At 43.8% G+C, this 18594-nt stretch overlaps 1 protein-coding gene across 1 annotated transcript in view; it reads left to right on the forward strand.

Moving 5' to 3' along the window:
- SERPINI1 (serpin family I member 1) overlaps window positions 1-18117 on the forward strand; it is a 103708-nt gene extending 85591 nt beyond the window's left edge. Inside the window, exons 7-9 of the mRNA XM_040349307.1 lie at window positions 1938-2024; window positions 12736-12825; window positions 17320-18117. Coding sequence (XP_040205241.1) covers window positions 1938-2024; window positions 12736-12825; window positions 17320-17396 — 254 coding nt within the window. The 3' untranslated portion in view covers window positions 17397-18117. The remainder of the gene's footprint in view (window positions 1-1937; window positions 2025-12735; window positions 12826-17319) is intronic.
- Window positions 18118-18594: the final 477 nt, after the last annotated feature.

The following is an 18594-nucleotide window of genomic DNA, read 5'->3' on the forward strand; positions in this document are numbered from 1 at the left end:
CCCTGACAGGGTCCCCAGAGAGCCTTCCCCCTGACAGGGTCCCCAGAGAGCCTTCCCCCTGACATCAGGGTCCCCAGAGAGCCTCCCTCTTACATCAGAGAGAGAGAGAGAGAGAGAGGGGGTGGATAAAAAGGGGTAAAAAAGAGAGAGAGGGGGTGGCTGAGAGAGTGGTGAGGGAGGGTGAAAGAGAGGTCGGAAAGAGAGACCCCCTAGCCCTGCCTGCAGTCCCTACTGTCCCAGCCCCTGTCTGTGGGTACGCGTGTTTCTGATCCACTCGTCCTCGGTCAGCCTGTTTTCTTCCTGTTCCAGTCACAGCGAGCTGGGAGAGGAGGTTGGAGAAGGAGTGTAGGCTCTGGGAGGCGCCTGGGATGCTGCAATGGGCACAACCCCTCCAATTCTGAGGTTCCCATTGAACCTTCAGAGCCTGTGTTGACTGGCTTTAGGATTATGTCAATCACATCATTTTGATATAATTTTAAAATGCTTCGGAGATCATTAAAAATTAACAAGCGACAGGTGCATTTGACCTTCTTCTGATTTTTCATGTTACCTGCTTCAAGCATGTTTTGCATTTCCTTAACCTTGTATAGAAATTCGAAAACCTGTTTGATATGCTCAAAAATCTGTTGACATAAAACTTTAAAGTGGAACTAAAGTCTTTAGCATTTACATCTGCTCCATTAGCCCAATGTCTGTGGGTTCTTCCACTAGAGTCAGCATCTTTTCCTTGGCCTGCTCTAAGTGACGATCTTTAGCAGTTGTGATTGGCCGGCATGGGAAAATGCAAATGCTGTGAATGCGCAGATGTTCAGTCATCCTGGCATACAGGCACCATGGCAGTAATGTAAACTAAGCTGCATATGCACAGCTCAGTTTACATTTAATGAAGACTATGAGCAGGCAGATTTTTATTTTTTTGCAGACGGAGCAGTGGGGGAGATCTACTTAAACTGGTGCAGCTGTGCATGGTAGCCAATCGGCTTCTAAATTCAACTTGTTCAATTAAGCTTTGGCAATATAACCTGGAAGCTGATTGGTTTCTATGCAGAGTTGCACCACATTTTTTACTTTACAGTTTTAGAAAATAACCATTGTGTGTCGCTTCTGCAGTAAGGAATTTGCCTGCTTGCATTTTTTTTTTTTTATTTAGACTTCAGTTGTAATTTTAATGTGAGGAGCAGCATCATTAAAAGTGTTTTGTTACCCTAAAAAGAAAAAGTGTTTCCTTAAAGCATGTTATACAGCGCAGTGCCTGTGCTGTGTAATTTTGCCCCCTGTAACATATAAAGTACCTGGCTGACCATGCCTGGTTCCTGCCCCCCCTCCTGTAAACTGACCACAGTTTATCATGGCTGCTGAGCCCTGACACTGGTCCGTTTACGTGACTCCGTCATCTGCAGCTCTCCTGTGTACCCCCCCGCCTGTCAGCTAGTGACAGTGTCACTCTGTTTCCCTTCCTGCTGCTAAAAAAACATGATACAATCATACAATCCCTTCTGTTAAATATGGACATGTGTCCCACTGCATAAAACAAATGCTGATTTCTGTCTTATTTCACAGCGCCTCCCGTCGCTCACGTGACTGCTCGCCTCTCTCCTCCCCTTTTCCTGACTGACGTTGAGTTCTCGACCCCTCCCACTGTAGCTCTCTGCCCAGGAGAGGAGAGAAAAGAGCAGTCACGTGAGCACCGTTTCTGGATCTGCTAACCATTTTGCCATGCACTGAAAGACTGTGTATGCATTTTTTTTTCCTTGCTATGTTTCGCCCAGGTTTACTTTACATTTTCTTTTCATAAGTTAAACTTATTTTGCTAATCTACTCCAAAAATGTAATCTATGTTTTGGACATTCACTCTCTCCATTCTTGTTTAATACATACCTGAACACGCGGAAAGTAACGAGAAAGCTAACCCGTTTTACCTGTATGCTTATTTCCAGAACACAAAGACCTTTACGTGGACAAAGCGGTTCACAAGTCTTATTTGGAGGTTAATGAAGAGGGGGCTGAAGCTGCTGCAACCTCTGGTACAGTATTGCATGGTGGACTTTTAGAGTAGTGATGACTATGCAATTCAAGTTCTGTTCTAAAAATCTGCTTTAGAAATGTGTTCACTCACAGCTGTCCAGCTACATTTCTCTTATCGTCCATGGACGGACACAGCTCCTTTAAATCTTGACAAGTGGTTTATGTTCCCTGTTTACAGGAGAGGACTAGGCAGAAACATGTTAGATAATTAAATACATGTTACTTTAACAGAGTTAAACAGCCCCGCCCAGGGGGTGATCCCTCCAGACATAACCCTCCTCCCTGCAGTATGCAGCCTCAGTTTCGTTCTCCCTAGCAAAGGAGAAGGACATATGGCTCCCTTTATGCCCAGCGCTCTGAGGAAAAAATGTATTTTATTTAATTTTTTCTTGAAAGAATCTTCTATCAACTGTCGGCTGAGAGACAGGCTGGATATATAGATCCTTGTAGTCTACTCAGTCCGGCCAGCGAGCGTGAGCACACCTTTGCAAAGAGGCTGGGTCTGCCACGACATACCCCATGACTGCTGGGGTGGCCGGTGAGCTTTGCTCCGAGGTCCACACATGACTGGGCTGTGGTGTTGTCTCACTTACAGTGGACCGGGCCAACGGCTACCTCCATTGCGGTTGTAGGCCTGTCAGGAATGCGCCAGTGAGTCCTCGCTTGGACAGGGAAAAGTACAGTCCCTCCCGCTTCGGTGGGTTGGTATGGCTGGGCATTCCTGGGGTTCGGGGGTCCTCCTATCCTCCCTTCCCTGCTCCTTTTCCCTCTGCTGCATTACATTACTGAGGGGGGGCACCTTACTAAGGGGACTGCGGTGTGTTTCTTTTTACTGCTGGGGTCTTTTTAAAAGAGGAGTTTGGACACTGTTTAGCCTCTTCGGGCTTTCACTGTTCAAAATGCTGCATTTTGCCGCAGCGCTGTCGCCATTTTTTGGGTGATTTTCAGTTACTATTGACAATCCAATTGGCGGCCATTTTGTTGTAGCTGCCCTATAGCGCAGGTTACTATTGCGGTCGGCCATCGTGTGCTGGTCTCTACGGCGCGCAGCACAGGTCTCCTCGCGGTTTACCTCACGGTTGTTCCTCCTCTCACACACGCTGTGTACTGAGGGCGGGCAGCGGTGCTGTGCAGTCTTTTCCTGTGATGGTGAGTCCCCTTGGATCCCCCGTTCAGCCCAGCAAGAGGGTGGGTTTTCATTCTAGCCTGAATAGGGCCCTGGGAGCTTTTTAAATGGAGTCAGTTTCTTCCCCAATCATGCCTGAAGTGGCAGCTGGTGCTCCTGCACCTGGGATTCCCACAGACACTTTGTCAGTAGTCCTGGAATCCTTTATTGCCAGAGTGGGAGCGGAGTGCGGATGTGAGGGGGGGTACAAGGCGCCCCCTCCCCCCCGCTATCCCCTGGGGAATGATCTATATCAGACCAGGACCTGGCTGCGGCTCAGGTCCCCTGGTTCTGTTTTATATGGAGACGTGGACGGTGGTGTGGTGGTTCACTCCCTCACCTGGCAGCAAGAGAGTCACAGGTTTAAATCTGGACTCCAACACAAACTGCCTGGGGATTGCATGCTCTCTCCTTATGTCTGTGTGGGTTTTCTCTGGTTAATCCGGTTTCCTCCCACACTCCTATGACGTGTGTAGAGCAATTGTCAGTGCGCTGTATGGAACTCCCTTATGCTGTCTGTGCAGCAGAGGTTTCCTCTGAGGGCTCTGTCTTTTTTATGTGAATCGGACCGCTCTGTGAAAGCTTTTCCTTATTTATTTCTTTGACTAGTTTATTATAAGGAATGGGAAATGCAGCAGAAGTCTTTTTAGTTCCTCAGAGTTTTCCCCCTTTTGAGGAGAGTTTAAAAAAAAAAAATTCTCCTCAGGTTGTTGCTCTCCCTATAGAAGGGACCCCTGCCTTCAGGGATCTTATTGATAAGAGGTCCGAGGCGCTGACCCGATCCATGTTTACCATGCTGAGGTATGCATTGTGACCTGTTGTGGCCGCAACCTTGGTGTCTCTGACACTCTCTGAATGGGAAATCTTTTGCACAGACTGTGGAGGAGCACCAGCTCCCTCCCTAAATTATTAGACTGGCATCACAGACATATAGAAGGCCCTGGGCCACACGGGCATCCTTGATGTCCAGAGCCTCTGTTTCGGCGGTGGTTTTGCGCCGCCTGATTTGGCTGAATTGTTGGTCTGCTGACCTAGCGTCTTAAAATGCCCTGGCTGATTTACCCTTCAGGGTTGGGAGTTTTTTTGGTACCTCGTTAGATGACATTATCAAGGATGTCATTGGGGGTTAGAGCACTCTTCTCCCTCAGTCCACCAGGGGAAAGGAGTCGTGCCGTGGGCTGGGTCTTTCAGTCCCCGCTCAGAAGCTGTATTTTTGCGTCAGTCAGGGCCCGCGGTTGACCCTCCCGGGGCGACTAAAGGCTAAACTGGGGGACTGAAAAGACCAGTGGGTCTGTGGGGTGGTCTCTTTGGAGTATTAGATAGGGTTCCTTCCTATCCACCAAACTGATTTTTTCCCTCGAGTCTTGCGGCTCATCGGTCTGCCCTGAGGCAGTGTGGTGCCTGCTAAGCTGCGGGGTAATTTTTACCTGTCCTGCAGGACTAGAGGTTTGAGAGATTCTATCCGACTCTGTTCTCGATCCCAAAGATGGAGGGGGTCCATCCGATTTTGGGCTTCAAGGGCCTGAGATGCCTTTGTGAACGATGGGTAGTTCCGCACGGAATCCATTCATTCGGTGGTAGCTGCGCTCCATCCGGGGACTTTCCGTTGTCCTTGGACATCAAGGACGCATACATGCATGTCCCATTTTGCGCAAGTCACAGAGATTCTGTGCTTCCCGATTGGGGAGGTCTACTGTCAGTTTGTGGCCCTTCCTTTTGATCTAGCGTTGGCACCAAGAGTTTTCACCAGGGTGCTCGCACTTATCCTAGCTTTGCTGGGACAGCGAGGCTTTGCCATCAAGGGCTGCTTAGACGCCCTTTTTCTGAGAGCAGCTTCTTGCTCAGAATTAGTGGAGGATGTGTCTATAGCCATTGTGGACACTCCGCAAATTCGAATGGGTGTTAAACATTTTGAAGTCGGTCCTGGTTCCGACTCAGCGTTTGGAGTACCTAGGGTTGCTCCAGACTCCTCAGTGGCGAAGGTTTTTCTTACCCTGGAGAAATTGCAGACTCTTCAGTCTGCAGTGAGGGTGTTGGCTTCATGCAATCGGTAATTTCTCCGTTTTGCATGGCAGTCCTGGGCCTGTTGGTAGCCTCCTTGGTGGCTGTACCGTATGCCCAGTTCCACACTCATGTTTTCTAGTGGGAGATACTGTCCAAGTGGTACAAATCTCTTTTGTCTCTGGATCATCAGATCTGGTGAGCCACCTACTCAGTCTCTCTGAATTGGTGGCTGGGATCCCCGACTCTTCGGTCCGGGAAGTCGTTTCTTCCCGTTCAGTGGACGGTGATTACGACGGTCACCAGCCTCATGGGTTGAGGGGGGCGCCTGGTGGGTCCAGTCGGCCCAGGGTCCCTGGACCCTAGTGGACTCCTGTCTACGGATCAATGTCCTAGTACTTTGAGCGATCAGGCTATGCCTCTCCTCGTGGTCGAGGAGGTTGAAGTGTCGCCTGATCTGGATTCAGCCGAACAACGCCACGGCCGTGGCTTTGGTCTACCATCAGATATACTGGCAGGCGGACTACTGGAGTCACCAGATGCTGGACCAGGGTGACTGGTCTCTGTACTTGGAGGTGTTTCAGCTCCCTTGCAGGAGGTGAGACTCACAGGGCATAGATCTCCTGGTCGCTCGTCTCTACCACAAGGTGTCGGAGTTCGTGGCCAGGTCTAGTGATCCCTGTACGGACGTGTTGGTGGCCCTGTGGGGTCTGTATTGGCTACTTTGTCTTTCCTCCATTGTAGTTGCTTCCTTCAGCTGTTCCACAGAGTGGAGGCCGAGGGGATCCCGATGATTCTAATCGCTCCAGATTGGCCTTGGCGTCCTTGGTACACCGATCTCGGGTGCCTGGTGGCGGATGTATCCTGGTGGTTGCCAGGGCAGGAGGACCTTCTGTCTCAAGGTCCCATACTTCCTTCTGTGGTACAGTCACTGGCTTGCACGACATGGCTGTTGGAAGCCAGACTTTAAGAGACCGGGGTCTGTCTGTCTCGGTCATCTCACCCATGCTGAAAGCAAGATAGTCTCCTTCCAGGAGGATTTACCATTGCACCTAGAAGACCTACGTCTTTGTGCGAAGAGATGGGGTGACGTCCACGGACGTACTCGGTGTCCTGGGTCCTGCTGTTTTCACAGCTTGGAATGGATCTAAAATCTGCCTTAAAGGATTTTTTTTTTTTTTAGCTGAAATTACTGTTTACAGGGTATAGAGACATAATAGTTAACTGATTCCTTTTAAAAATGATTAAAAATAGATAAAAATCAATCATATAATGTACCTGCAGTTTCTAGTGTTGTTTCCTGCTTCTGTGATGTACAGAGCCACAGAGCCAATACAGGGTAGTGATGGTTTGGAAAACGAAACTGATTGGTGCTGTGGGGTTTTAGACACACAGTTATCACACCTCCTTGATTAGTGACCACAGAGAGAAATCTCCCAGTACTGTGGTTATCAGGAAACCGACAACCAGGAAGTGTGGAGATCAGAGAAGAATTACAGCAACTTGAGAGCAAAAACTAACAATGAGGACATGAAAAAAGCACTGCATTAAGGTAAAGGAAGCTATTAAGATAAATAAAAAATCCTTTACAAACCCTTTAAGCACCGTTTGGGGGCAGATTTCAGCCTTGGCTGTGTTTTTTGTCAGTGGCCTTTTGCGGCTCATTCCCTGGTGGGTACCTTTTTGTGCTAGGGGTTTGTCATATACTTCCCCTTCTTGGTTCACCTCTTCCCCCATGAGTTTGGACTCTGGTGCTCCCGGTTCTTCAGGAACCTTCCTTTTTGGAAACATCAGAGAGATTGTTCTCTTGACACTATCTCGGAAGGTGGCATTTTTAGTGGCCATTACTCCTGTCAGAAGGGTTTCTGAGTTGGCGGTCTTGTCTTACAAGTCACCATGCTTGATCCTCCATTAGGATTATGTGGTGGTGCTTCCGAAGGTGGTTTCGGCCCTTCGCCTGAATGAGGACTTTGTTCTTCCATCCTTTTGTCCTCAGACGGGGCATCCTAAGGAGGTTGCGTTTTCTACTTTAGACGTGGTACGCACTTTGCGGATGTACCTGCCTGCTACGGCTCAGTTTTCGGAGATCTGATGCTCCTTTTGTGTAGGTGTCTGGTCCACAAAAGGGCCTAGCGGTCTCGTCGACCACCATTTCTCGGTGGATCAGGCAGGCTGTCATACAGACCTATGCTCTTAGGGGGCGGGCGCCCCTTTTTCCGCTCATGGCTCTTTCGACCAGGGCAATTGGTGCTTCCTGGGTTTTCCGACATTATGCGTCTGTCTCACAGGTGTGCGGTGCGGCGACTTGGTCGTCCGTTCACACTTTTTCCAGATTTTACATGGTTGCTGTGAGTGCATCTTCTGATGCTTCTTTCGGCCGCTAGGATTTGCAAGCAGCTGTTTAATGTTGCACCTCCTCTGTTGAGGAGCTCTGCTTGTTTTGAGGTGAAGTTAAAATTGGTTTTACTGATACTGTTCCCACCCCTCGTTTTTGACACTGCTTGGGGACGTCCCACTTGTCAAGATTTAAGGAGCTGTGTCCGTCCATGGACGATAAGAGAAAATAGGATTTTTTGGTACTCGCTGTAAAATCCTTTTCTCTGACGTCCTTGGACGGACACAGCACCCACCCCTCCTTTTTAGGTTTGTACTGCTTGATATGAACTTAGGCTGCATACTGCAGGGAGGAGGGTTATGTCTGGAGGGACCGCCCCCTGGGCGGGGCTGTTCAACTCTGTTAAAGTAACATGTATTTAATTATGGAACATGTTTCTGCCTAGTCCTCTCCTGTAAATAGGGAACATGACCCACTTGTCAAGATTTAAAGAGCTATGTCCGTCCATGGACGTCAGAGAAAAGGATTTTACGGTGAGTACAAAAAAATCCTATTTTTCCAGTAAGTCTGTTAGGTTCACTGGACCTGTAGATGTGTTTCAGCAGTGCTCTTGCCAATTCATGTAGCTATGGACAGTGGCTCTTGCCAATTCATGTAGCTATGGACAGTGAGTTATAGAAAACTTCTCCTGTTACCTGCATTAAAGACAAACCTCCCTTTGGTACTGCAGTAAAATCAGGACAAGCTTAATAGTGAGCATGGGAAATGAAGTGTGTGTGTCTTTCAGGTTCAAATTGTTTAACTATCACTGTCTAATGGATAACTTGTTTTGGTAAATTAGGCTTTTTTATTTTTATTGGGCAATTATGAATCTAGTGTACATACTTCATCCTGGTATGTGATGGTAAGTACTCTTTGTCTTGGTAAAGTGCATATAAAGAATGGACTCTTCTGTATTTAATGTATCCCAAGATGATTGTAAAGCTCACAGTGGGAGACTTCTCATTTATTTAAAATGCTGCTTTAATTAGCATTTTTAAAAGATTGTCAATTAAGTGTTTGTTCCTGCTGTTTGACTTAGGTATAAATTACATTAGTTTTGCATTACTGCATATACAGTAAACCTTGCTATTTTAGAACATACAAAAAGACGAACCCAAACATGTTTAAAGGGCAACACTATTTAAAGCTGACATTTCCATTTTCCTTGCATATGTTAATTTGAACCGCATGCTGGCTACATTTCTGCCAGTGACTCCAGTAGTGAAATCTTCCCAGTATACTAGCCAGTTATTCCCAAGTACTGCAAAGCTTAAAAAAAAACAGACAGTCTCCAACAGAAAAAAGTGACACCATTATTAGTCCTTGTGGGAAAGGGCCTCGACACAAACTTATGGCAAAATCTTACTACTGGTCTCTGTGAGGTGTAAGAAGCTGGCAACATTTCTTTATCATTCGTTGGGGGACGGGGTTGATTTCGATAAGAGTTATACTGTTCTTAAAGGAGATTGAACACTAGCAAACGATGCTGTTAGTCAGCAAGGTATACAGTAACTGCTCCCACTCACGTCAAGCTCAATTCTTTTACTAGTGCCTAATAGAATAGAGGTTGTGCAAAACCTTTTCCACAAGATGACTTTCATCTCTATCAAGATCCCCTTGTTCTGCTATCAAGATCCTTTTAGTTTTTGAGATTGGTTGATACTCCATGTAGTGTTAGAAGCCATACCTGGACATTGCCCTAGCACTGGGCTGTGCTGTGGGTCCTCTCCATGGCACATGGTGTACTGTGTGAGTCTGCTGTAGAGTGTTTTAAAGGTCCAGGGCCATGGAAAAGCTACTGGTAAAACCTTGTCCCTTAAGACTTTTTATAGACTATGCTCGTTAGAGGGGGTGAAAACTTCCCAGCTTCTCTGCATTGTGGGTGGTGAAGGGCATCTTCTGGACTACTGCCACAGCAATTTGAGGGCGTTTCTCTTTTAGGAAGACTGTGCAGGCCAATTTAAAATCGGCACTCGGCACCTGCTCTGTTGAGCTTGCTTGCACCTCCCTTGTGTCGTTGCACTACGCATATGTGTGGCACATCCTACATGTGCACACACTCTCAGCCCTTCTTCAGATGGACCAACTTTTTTTCATATTTTTCTAGGGTTCCCAGAAGGGACAGCCTGCCATTTGCCCCACTATTGCTAAGTGGCTTAGGCAGCTTATCATTCAAGCCTATAGGCTTGAGGACAAGGTTTCACCTATCAAGCTTTGTTCCATTTGTCTCTTGGTTCTTTCAGAATTAGGCATGTGCATCTTAGAATTTAATCTGATCTTCTGTTCATCGCTAAATTGTACCAGGTGAATGCTTAGGCCTTTTCTGAAGCCCACTTCCTCAAGCCGCTATATGAGTTGCAAGCTTTCCCAATTGTACACTGTTGTTTTGGAGGGCTTGTTGGCATTTTGTTTGCTGTGTTGCCTGCCCCTCAAATGGACTGCGTTTGGTCATCCTTTTGTATCAGAATTAATCCTGTGTCCACTAATGAACAATAAAGAAACAGGATTTTTGTCCTTACCATAAAATCATTTTCATGGAGTTTATTTGAGGACACAGGTCCAACCAATCTGTTCTTTGATCCACTCCAACTACTTTTTCAGAAATCTGCAGCTTGATTGAAGTGGGAGAGTTACCGGTATATCTGGCTGTCTAACAGCATTGTTTGCTAGTGTCCAGTCTGCTGTAGGCAGCACTGCAGTATACTCCTGTTTGTATCAGAATACACCCTGTGTCCCCTTATAAATTTCAAGAAGATGCTTTTACGGAAAAATCCTTACAACCTACTAGTACCCTTCCAGAGTGAATACATGTTATACTGTATATACCCTTCCAGAGTGAATACATGTTATACTGTATACAGTCAGTGTTGGTATTTAACCGCTTCAGCCCTGGACCATTTTGCTGCCCAAAGACCAGGCCACTTTTTGCGATTCGACACTGTGTCAATTTAACTGACAATTGCGCAGTCGTGCGACGATGTACCCAAATAAAATTGAGGTCCTTTTTTCCCACAAATAGAGCTTTATTTTGGTGGTATTTGATCACCTCTGCGGTTTTTATTTTTTGCGCTATATAACAAAAATAGAGCGACTGAAAAAAATTCTATATTTTGACTTTTTGCTATAATAAATTTCCCCCAAAAATATATAAAACATTTTTCCTCAATTTAGGCTGATGCATATTCCTACATAAAAATTGCAATAAGCGTTTGATTGGTTTGCGCAAAAGTTATAGCATCTACAAAATAGGGCATAGTTTTATGGCATTTTTATTAATTTTTTTGTTTTTACTAGTAATGGCGGCGATCTGTGTTTTTTTTTTTTTTTTTTTTTTTTTTTGTGACTGCGACTTTATGGCAGACACATCTGACACTTTTGACACATTTTTGGGACCATTGTCATTTTTACAGTGATCAGTGCTATAAAAATGCACTGATTTCTGTAAAAATGACACTGGCCGTGAAGCGGTTAACCACTAGGTGGCGCTGAAGGGACCAGGGAGTGATTCTTTCTGTTAGGGGTGTGGCTAAGAGTGACACGTTACTGATGACCGTTCCAGATCACGGGGCTAACAGCTATCAGTGACATGTCACTAGGCAGAATAGGGGAGTGCCTTGTTTACAAAAGCATCCTCCTGTTCTGCCTTTGCCGACCGCAATCGCGGGCCGCTCGGGAACATCGAGTTCCCAGGACCCGCAAAAATACTCACGAGGCACACGCATGCCTGCTGGGTGGCAAATTTAAAGGGACATACAGGTACGTCCATTTGCCTGCCTGTGTCATGTTGTCGACGTACATCTGCGTGCGACGGTGGGCAAGTGGTCCATCGAGTCTGCCGTTTTTTTTCTTTTGTCTAAGTATAGATCTATGTTTATCCCAAGCATGTTTTGAAGTCATTTACTGTTGACTAACTCACTACCTCTGCTGGAAGTAGTGCATCGACTAACCTTTCAGTAAAATAATAATAATTTCTAAGATTAGTTTTGAACTTTCCTCCAGTTAGTTTGAGGTCATGTCCCTGTGTTTTTTGATTTTGGTTTCTTATTGAAAAAGCTGCCCTCCTGAACCTTATTCACCCACTTGATGTATTTTAAAGGTTTCAATCATGTCTTCTCTTCCCATTCTTTCCTCCAGACTGTATATATTAATACCTAAGGTCACTCTTAATATGTTTTATCCCTCACACCTTTCGCCATTTTTGTTACCTGTCTCTGAACTCGTTCTATCTTATCAATATATTTTTGTAAGTGCAGTCTCCAGAACTGGACAACATTCCTCCTGCTGGTGCTCCCTCTAGTGATGCATCCTAGAATTTTATATTCGCTTTTCCCACTGCCTGTTCACACTGCTCATTTTGAAATCATCTGAAATAAGAGGCCTCAAATAGTAGTGCTGGCCAACACTGTACACTGTAATGTTGTAGTCTCTTAAGGGATTTTTATTAGAAACATTGAACAGCAGTTTCCACTGTTTTCTTGGCCAATCTTCCAGTAATGCCAAATCATGTTAACAAAAATAGTTAAGCTACTTACCTTGCTAATGCAAGATGGATACCTCCCAGATGCTGATAACTAGTAGGGTCTTTACAATGACTGCTGCAGGACACCCTTAGGATCACCTTTCAACAGCCTTTTCCCTTGTGCTTGTTGTGGTCACGCAATCTTCTGCACCAACCACAGTAAAGGGTAAGGTTTAGTGGAAGGGGCTGGGTTTTATATAGGCATGTTAAAGGAAACCGTTATTAAGAAAATACATAGGCAGCCACGTTGAACTCCCCATTTCAAAAAGGCTAGTTGCCTCAAAGTTATGCCAAAACCAAAGGCATTAGTCCATTTTGAGTCATTGACTCACAACTATGAAGGAGTTCTGATAGTCCCATAATTTAACTGGCTCACAAGCCTTTTTTTGGCCAGCAATGGTATTGCTGTATTAGGGATCCAGACAACTGTCATTGTCAGGAGGTCAGCAATGACACCCCTTTTTGTATTTTTTTTTTCAGTTTTCTTTAATTAAATGTCACTAAGCATTTTATTTATGATGGCTCTAAAACAGAACCCAAAGGACTACAACAGATCTTTGCAGTGACTCTGAAATGAACATGGTGTCATATGAAGCTTCACTAATGTGGCATAATGTAGGTTTAATGCCTTCTGTTGTGTTTTTATAGGAATGATTGCCAATAGCAGAATGGCAGTGCTGTACCCCCAGGTTATTGTTGACCATCCATTCTTCTTCATGATTAGAAACCGCAAAACTGGTGAGTTGTATCCTAATCTTCATGTGAGCTTGTACTGTGCTCCCCTATATTGTATGTAGTGCTGCCAAATGCAATGCACTCTTTACTGTTCCCATTTCATGATGTGGAGTTTTCTACATTTAATGGAGCCTCTAGGTTTGAAAAAATACTGAATTACTTCATAGCTTATATTTAACTCTAACTCTATTGGGCTTATTCGATGGCGAAGTTCGAAGAACTGTGATGATATATAAAAGTGAAAGTTAAAAATGAGTCGCTCTAGAATATCTTCTCTTATTCTTCAGTATTTGCACATTTTGTCTGAACCAATTCCCACGATTAATGAATGGTGTAATTATTCAGATCAGATATCATAAGCATATTAAGGTGAAGCAAAAAAGTCTCAGTTGACTCAAACTAAGATTCATGAATTTACTATTAAAATTTAACAGTAACTGTAGCAACCAGTCAGCTTTTAGTTTGGAGTCCGGTCAGGGACAACTGGATTTGGAATACCTTATTTATTTTTCTCATGTTGTGCTAGGGCATGTTTTAACTCTTATGCCGCGTACACACAACCGTTTTTCATGATGTGTGAAAACGATCGTGTGTGGGCTCCAGAGCATTTTTTTCGATGTGAAAAATGGCCATTAAAAATTTAGAACGTGTTGTAAATTCTCGCGTCATCTTTCACGTTGTCGTTTTTTACGTCATGAAAAATGATCGTGTGTAGGCTTTAACGACGGGAAAAAACGCGCATGCTCAGAAGCAAGTTATGAGACGGGAGCGCTCGTTCTGGTAAAACTAGCGTTTGTAATGGAGATAGCACATTCGTCACGCTGTAACAGACTGAAAAGCATGAAGACTGAAAAGCGCAAATTGTCTCTCACCAAACATTTACTAACGCGAAATCAGCAAAAGCGGCCCAAAGGGTGGCGCCATCTGAATGGAACTTCCCCTTTATAGTGCCGTTGTACGTCACTACGCTTTGCTCCAGCATTTTTTTTACGATCATGTGTAGGCAAGGCAGGCTAGACAAGAATCGCTTTGAGAAAAACGCCCGTGTGTACGCAGCATTAGGTCTCATTTACATGGGCATGCACCTGCGATTAAATGTGTTAATATTCCTTTACAGGACATTTCTCAATGCATGTAAAAGCATGTAATACTTTAGTTGGTATTATTCACACTGCATTTACCTGTTTTGAGGTGCATTGATTGATTTGATTGATTGATTTGATAGATTTATATTGCGCCAAATACTGACCCGTCAGGGCAGTGTCTAAGCGCAGAAAACATAACTGGAAATAGGTAAATCAAGTCAGGGAGGGAAAGGAATAGAAGGAAAAGAAAAAAGGAGAGCAAGAAAAACTAAGAAACAGATCACCAGGGGACAACAGGCAGAACTAACATGACTCGGCCTGCTTTTTCTCAAAAAAAAAAGTTTTTAGCCTTTTACGAAAGGCCATAATAGAGGGGAGAGACCGAATGGAAGCAGGGAGACTATTCCATAGAGCTGTAGCTCTCACAGAAAAGCGTCTGCCCCCAAAGGTAAGCAAATGGGCAGATGGGTAAGTGACAAGACCAGCTGTTAGTGATTTGAGTGCTCATGAAGGGGCATATCGCGTTATCAAGGAATTCAGATATTGCGGGCCCGTCCCATGATAAGCACGATAGACGAGACAAAGAGCCTTAAAATCAATGCGATCTACCACAGTGAGCCAGTGCAGTGATCGCAGGGTAGGAGTAATATGCTCCCGCCTATTTAGGCCGGAGATTAGTCTAGCGTCCTGGTTCTGGACGAGCTGGATTTTCCTCAGCCACTTTAGAGGCATACCCAAATACACAATGTTGTTAAAGTCAATCCGGGAGTTGACGAGAGATCGAACCGGTGGTTCTGAGAAAACTGATTTTTGACCTTACTCAGACACTTGATGTAATACTGTGCGTTGTGGATACATTGATTGACTTGGTGTATCCAATTCAGATTACAGTAAAAAATTGTCCCCAGGACACGGACTTGATTCACCGGAACAGGACACGGCCCAAGGCTCGTGGGCCAGTTCCCCAGAAAGACAGCTGAATCAATACTTCCAGAGATGAGAATTTCTGTCTTTTTAGCATTTAGACTAAGGGAATTGTGATCCATCCACTGTTTGATGTCTAATAGGCAGGAAGCAAGCTGCAGACCAGGAGCAGGGTCGGATAGGCTGTCGACGACCAACTGGACATCGTCTGCATACAGCCGATTAAACACTGCATGTATGTCCAGCAGACTCGCAAGCGGCCGAAGATGCACATTAATTTGCCATGGCGACAGGGCCGAGCCCTGAGGCACCCCACAACTCAGGGTGCTGATGGCAGATAGGAAAGGACTGGTTTTAACCTGAAAGGTCCTGTGGGTGAGGAAGTCTGAAAGCCAGTGTGAAGCAGAGCAGGTAATGTGAAACTCGTCCCATAGTCAAATGGCACTGATTGGTCAGGAAAATCCAACAGGCTGATTGTCTATTGATCTAATAAAACCAACCCGGCCATACATGGATCAAAATGTGTCCGTTCTCTGCTAAACTGGCCGAATTTCCATCCCTGTATGGCTGGCTTTAGTTTTGTGCAGCAGTACTATGAATCCAGGCCAGCATGATGATACACAATAGGGTATGTGTCCATGACGGTGTAGGCTGACAAAAAATAGAATGGAGCAGCACTGGGTGTCACTTACCCTAGATATTAAACAGCAGTTGGAAGATTGGGGAGTCATTAAAGGTTTGGCTTTAGAAACGCTTTTAAAACCCTTTAAGTAAACAGCGTCAGCGAAGAGTGGATATTGCAGCAAAAGCTACATTAATATTTTTTCACTTGCAACTATTGAGCAATTTATGTTTAATTATTTAAAAGTAGGTTGGATTTTAAAGAAAAAAAAAAAAAGATGCAGATTACAAATGGTAATAAATAGGGTGATGAAAACGGTACAAAAAAACATCTGATCTATCAACACCCAGGCAAAACTCATTAAAGAAGGTACCTTTTTAGATTTTGAATAAAGCAATGTTTATCTGCCTACTCACTAAAACTTAAACGGGAAGCTGTCCCTGCTGGGAGAACACAGTTGTTATTGCTAGCGGCTAGCAATAAGCTTGTGTAATATCCGACAGGCTGCTTATACCCAAGTTGGTCGATCAATTGATCAACTTTGATTCAGTCAACCTGCTCATACATGGTTTGAATTTCATCCAGTTCCTGCTGAACTAGCCAAGATTTGAACAGTCTATGGACAGATTTAACAACCCTTTATTCCCAAATAGAAGCCATGGATTTCTTACATAATGTACTACAAAATCATTACCACATATGTTCATAGCCATATTTGTATTTATAAGTTAATGTATGTGCAATAAGATTTAAAGCTTCTTTATGTTACACATCATTATGGTTCACATCACCCGCAGTACACGCAAACACTTAATTAGAGGTTTGTGAAATGTTTTAACTGCCAAATGATTTGAAATTCCGTTTAGTCTGCTCATCCAGGTAGAAAAGCCTAACATTGTTTTACTAGACAGCAGGTAATCGGTGCTGCCACTCAGTGCAGCCTCATCAGCACACCTCCGTGGGGGAGAGAAATTACTTATTTAAAAAGAAATTATAACAGAAACTAAGAAAAAGTTTTAGTTTAAAAAAAAATGTATTTGTTTTGCAAAAAATGAAAAACCCATTAGTGATTAAATACCACCAAAAGAAAGCTCTATATGTCTCAAAAAAATGATAAAGATTTCTTATGGGTACTGCGTTGCATGACCGCGCAATTTTCATTCACAGTACGACAGCTGAAAATTGGCCTGGGCAGGAAGGGGGTGAAAGTGCCCTCTATTGAAGTGGTTAAAAAAAATCACAAAAACAAATAGGAGTTCCTACAAGGAGAGACAGAACACACACACACACACACACAGCAGAAGGGACTGATCCAAAACATTATTACTGTCACCCTTATTTGTAGATCTGGTACTATTGTAGCCATTAATAATCTGCGGCGGTATGTAGACATCATTAATAAGATGAAGTAGATGTTTGTCAGGAGGTAGTTGCATTTTCCAGAAAAAATGGCTGCAGGATCAGTTAATGGAAGCAGAGCAGCTAAATGATATTCAAGACACCAATGGACAAAAGGGCTGGCTGCACATAAATTGCATTATTGGTAGGCGGTGGTCATCATAACTGCTTTGGGGAGGAAAAAACACTTTTTCTATTTTGATCAAAGTTTCTTATTTAATATTGCCAGCACATCTGTTCTCCTATTTAGTGCCTCGTACATTGTCCCCAGGGCACTTTTGTTTCGTTTTGCCTACTTCATCCCATCCATACGCCAAGTGAACATGCAATCCTGTTACATAACGTCCTTTACTGAAGCAGTTTTGCATGTTTATCACCTCTTCCCAGCTTTTGCTTGACACATTTTAACAAATTGAAATAAGGCATGTCCTACAAATCCATTGTAATCTGTTTTTGCTTCTATTTTAGGCTGTGTCTTGTTTATGGGAAGAGTCATGCATCCAGAGGCATTGAATTCTGGAGGCCACGATTCTGAAGAGCTTTAGTACTTTCTGTACACATTCGGGAAATGATATATAAGCACATTGTTTCCTATTAATATCATTGATGTTTGTTGTATAATTTGTTATTTCTTTTTTCATGTTTAAACGTTTCAGGATTTTGTGTTTTACGCGGTTAGCGAACTACGAGTGGGGCTTCCGTTATTTTTGAAATTGAGAACCAGGAGATCTGCTAGATCTTTTTACAGGCTGACTGATGCGGTAATCCAGTTGCAGGACATTGGCATTACTATTTCTGATAGTGCTCATTTATATCCTTTAGCACAAACAAAAATGTGGGTCTTGGCAGCCCATCCGTTTCCAGGAAAGGTTTTATTTTTCTAGGGTAGCTGAGAAAATGAAAGATTAATTGCCATGAGCAAAACAATTTATTGTTTCTTTGCAAAAGTTTGTATTAAAGAATTGTTGAGTCTGAGTCATTTCAGTTGCAGATTCCTGTTTGAAAACACTGGAATGGTCTTGAGAATACATAAGTACGTGGAAGCCCTTCATATAGGCATATCGCCTACAGTGTTACATTTAATGTGTTCTGTGGATCTTGTGACTGCCTGCCAAATAAAGTTGTATACATGTGAAAATATATTTTTAATTTGGAGCATAAGTGTATGATATCTGATTTTAATATATGTCAAAGTCGGGGGTCAAGTGAGTGCAATATTTGTTGTGTTTTTGTTGTGCTATAAAGTTGGTGTTTTGGAAATATTAAGATTGTATTTTCATTATTTCATTACATGTTGACCACTTAAACCTCGCCTTTCAAATGGACAAAAACAGATATTCTAACAATTTGGTGAAGGTTTAAAACTCCTATCCAGTGTGTGTGTTTTTTTTTTTAATTAATAATGTTTATTGCCATTTAAAATAACAGCAGGAACACAGATCTGTAATGCAGTATATGCAATGCAACAGTGTAGGACCTCTTGAACATATACAGATGGTTAGAGTAACAGAAGCGCTAATACATTTGGGTGTTCATAGTTGCGTAAAGAATACCTAACCAGTATAACCCAAACATAATGACCTCGGTGACGAATTGCCTCTATTGGCAGACACTGCAACTGGGAGAGTCAGACCGAGCCAATTGTAGGGATAGAGGCACTAGACAACTTTAAGACACCACAAAGAGCGGAGGGTATTCTACTATAAGTGGGGCTATCCAAGAACATCATGGATGTGGGAGAGG

Source organism: Rana temporaria, chromosome 4, assembly GCF_905171775.1.
Source record: "Rana temporaria chromosome 4, aRanTem1.1, whole genome shotgun sequence".
Classification (NCBI taxonomy): Eukaryota; Metazoa; Chordata; class Amphibia; order Anura; family Ranidae; genus Rana; species Rana temporaria.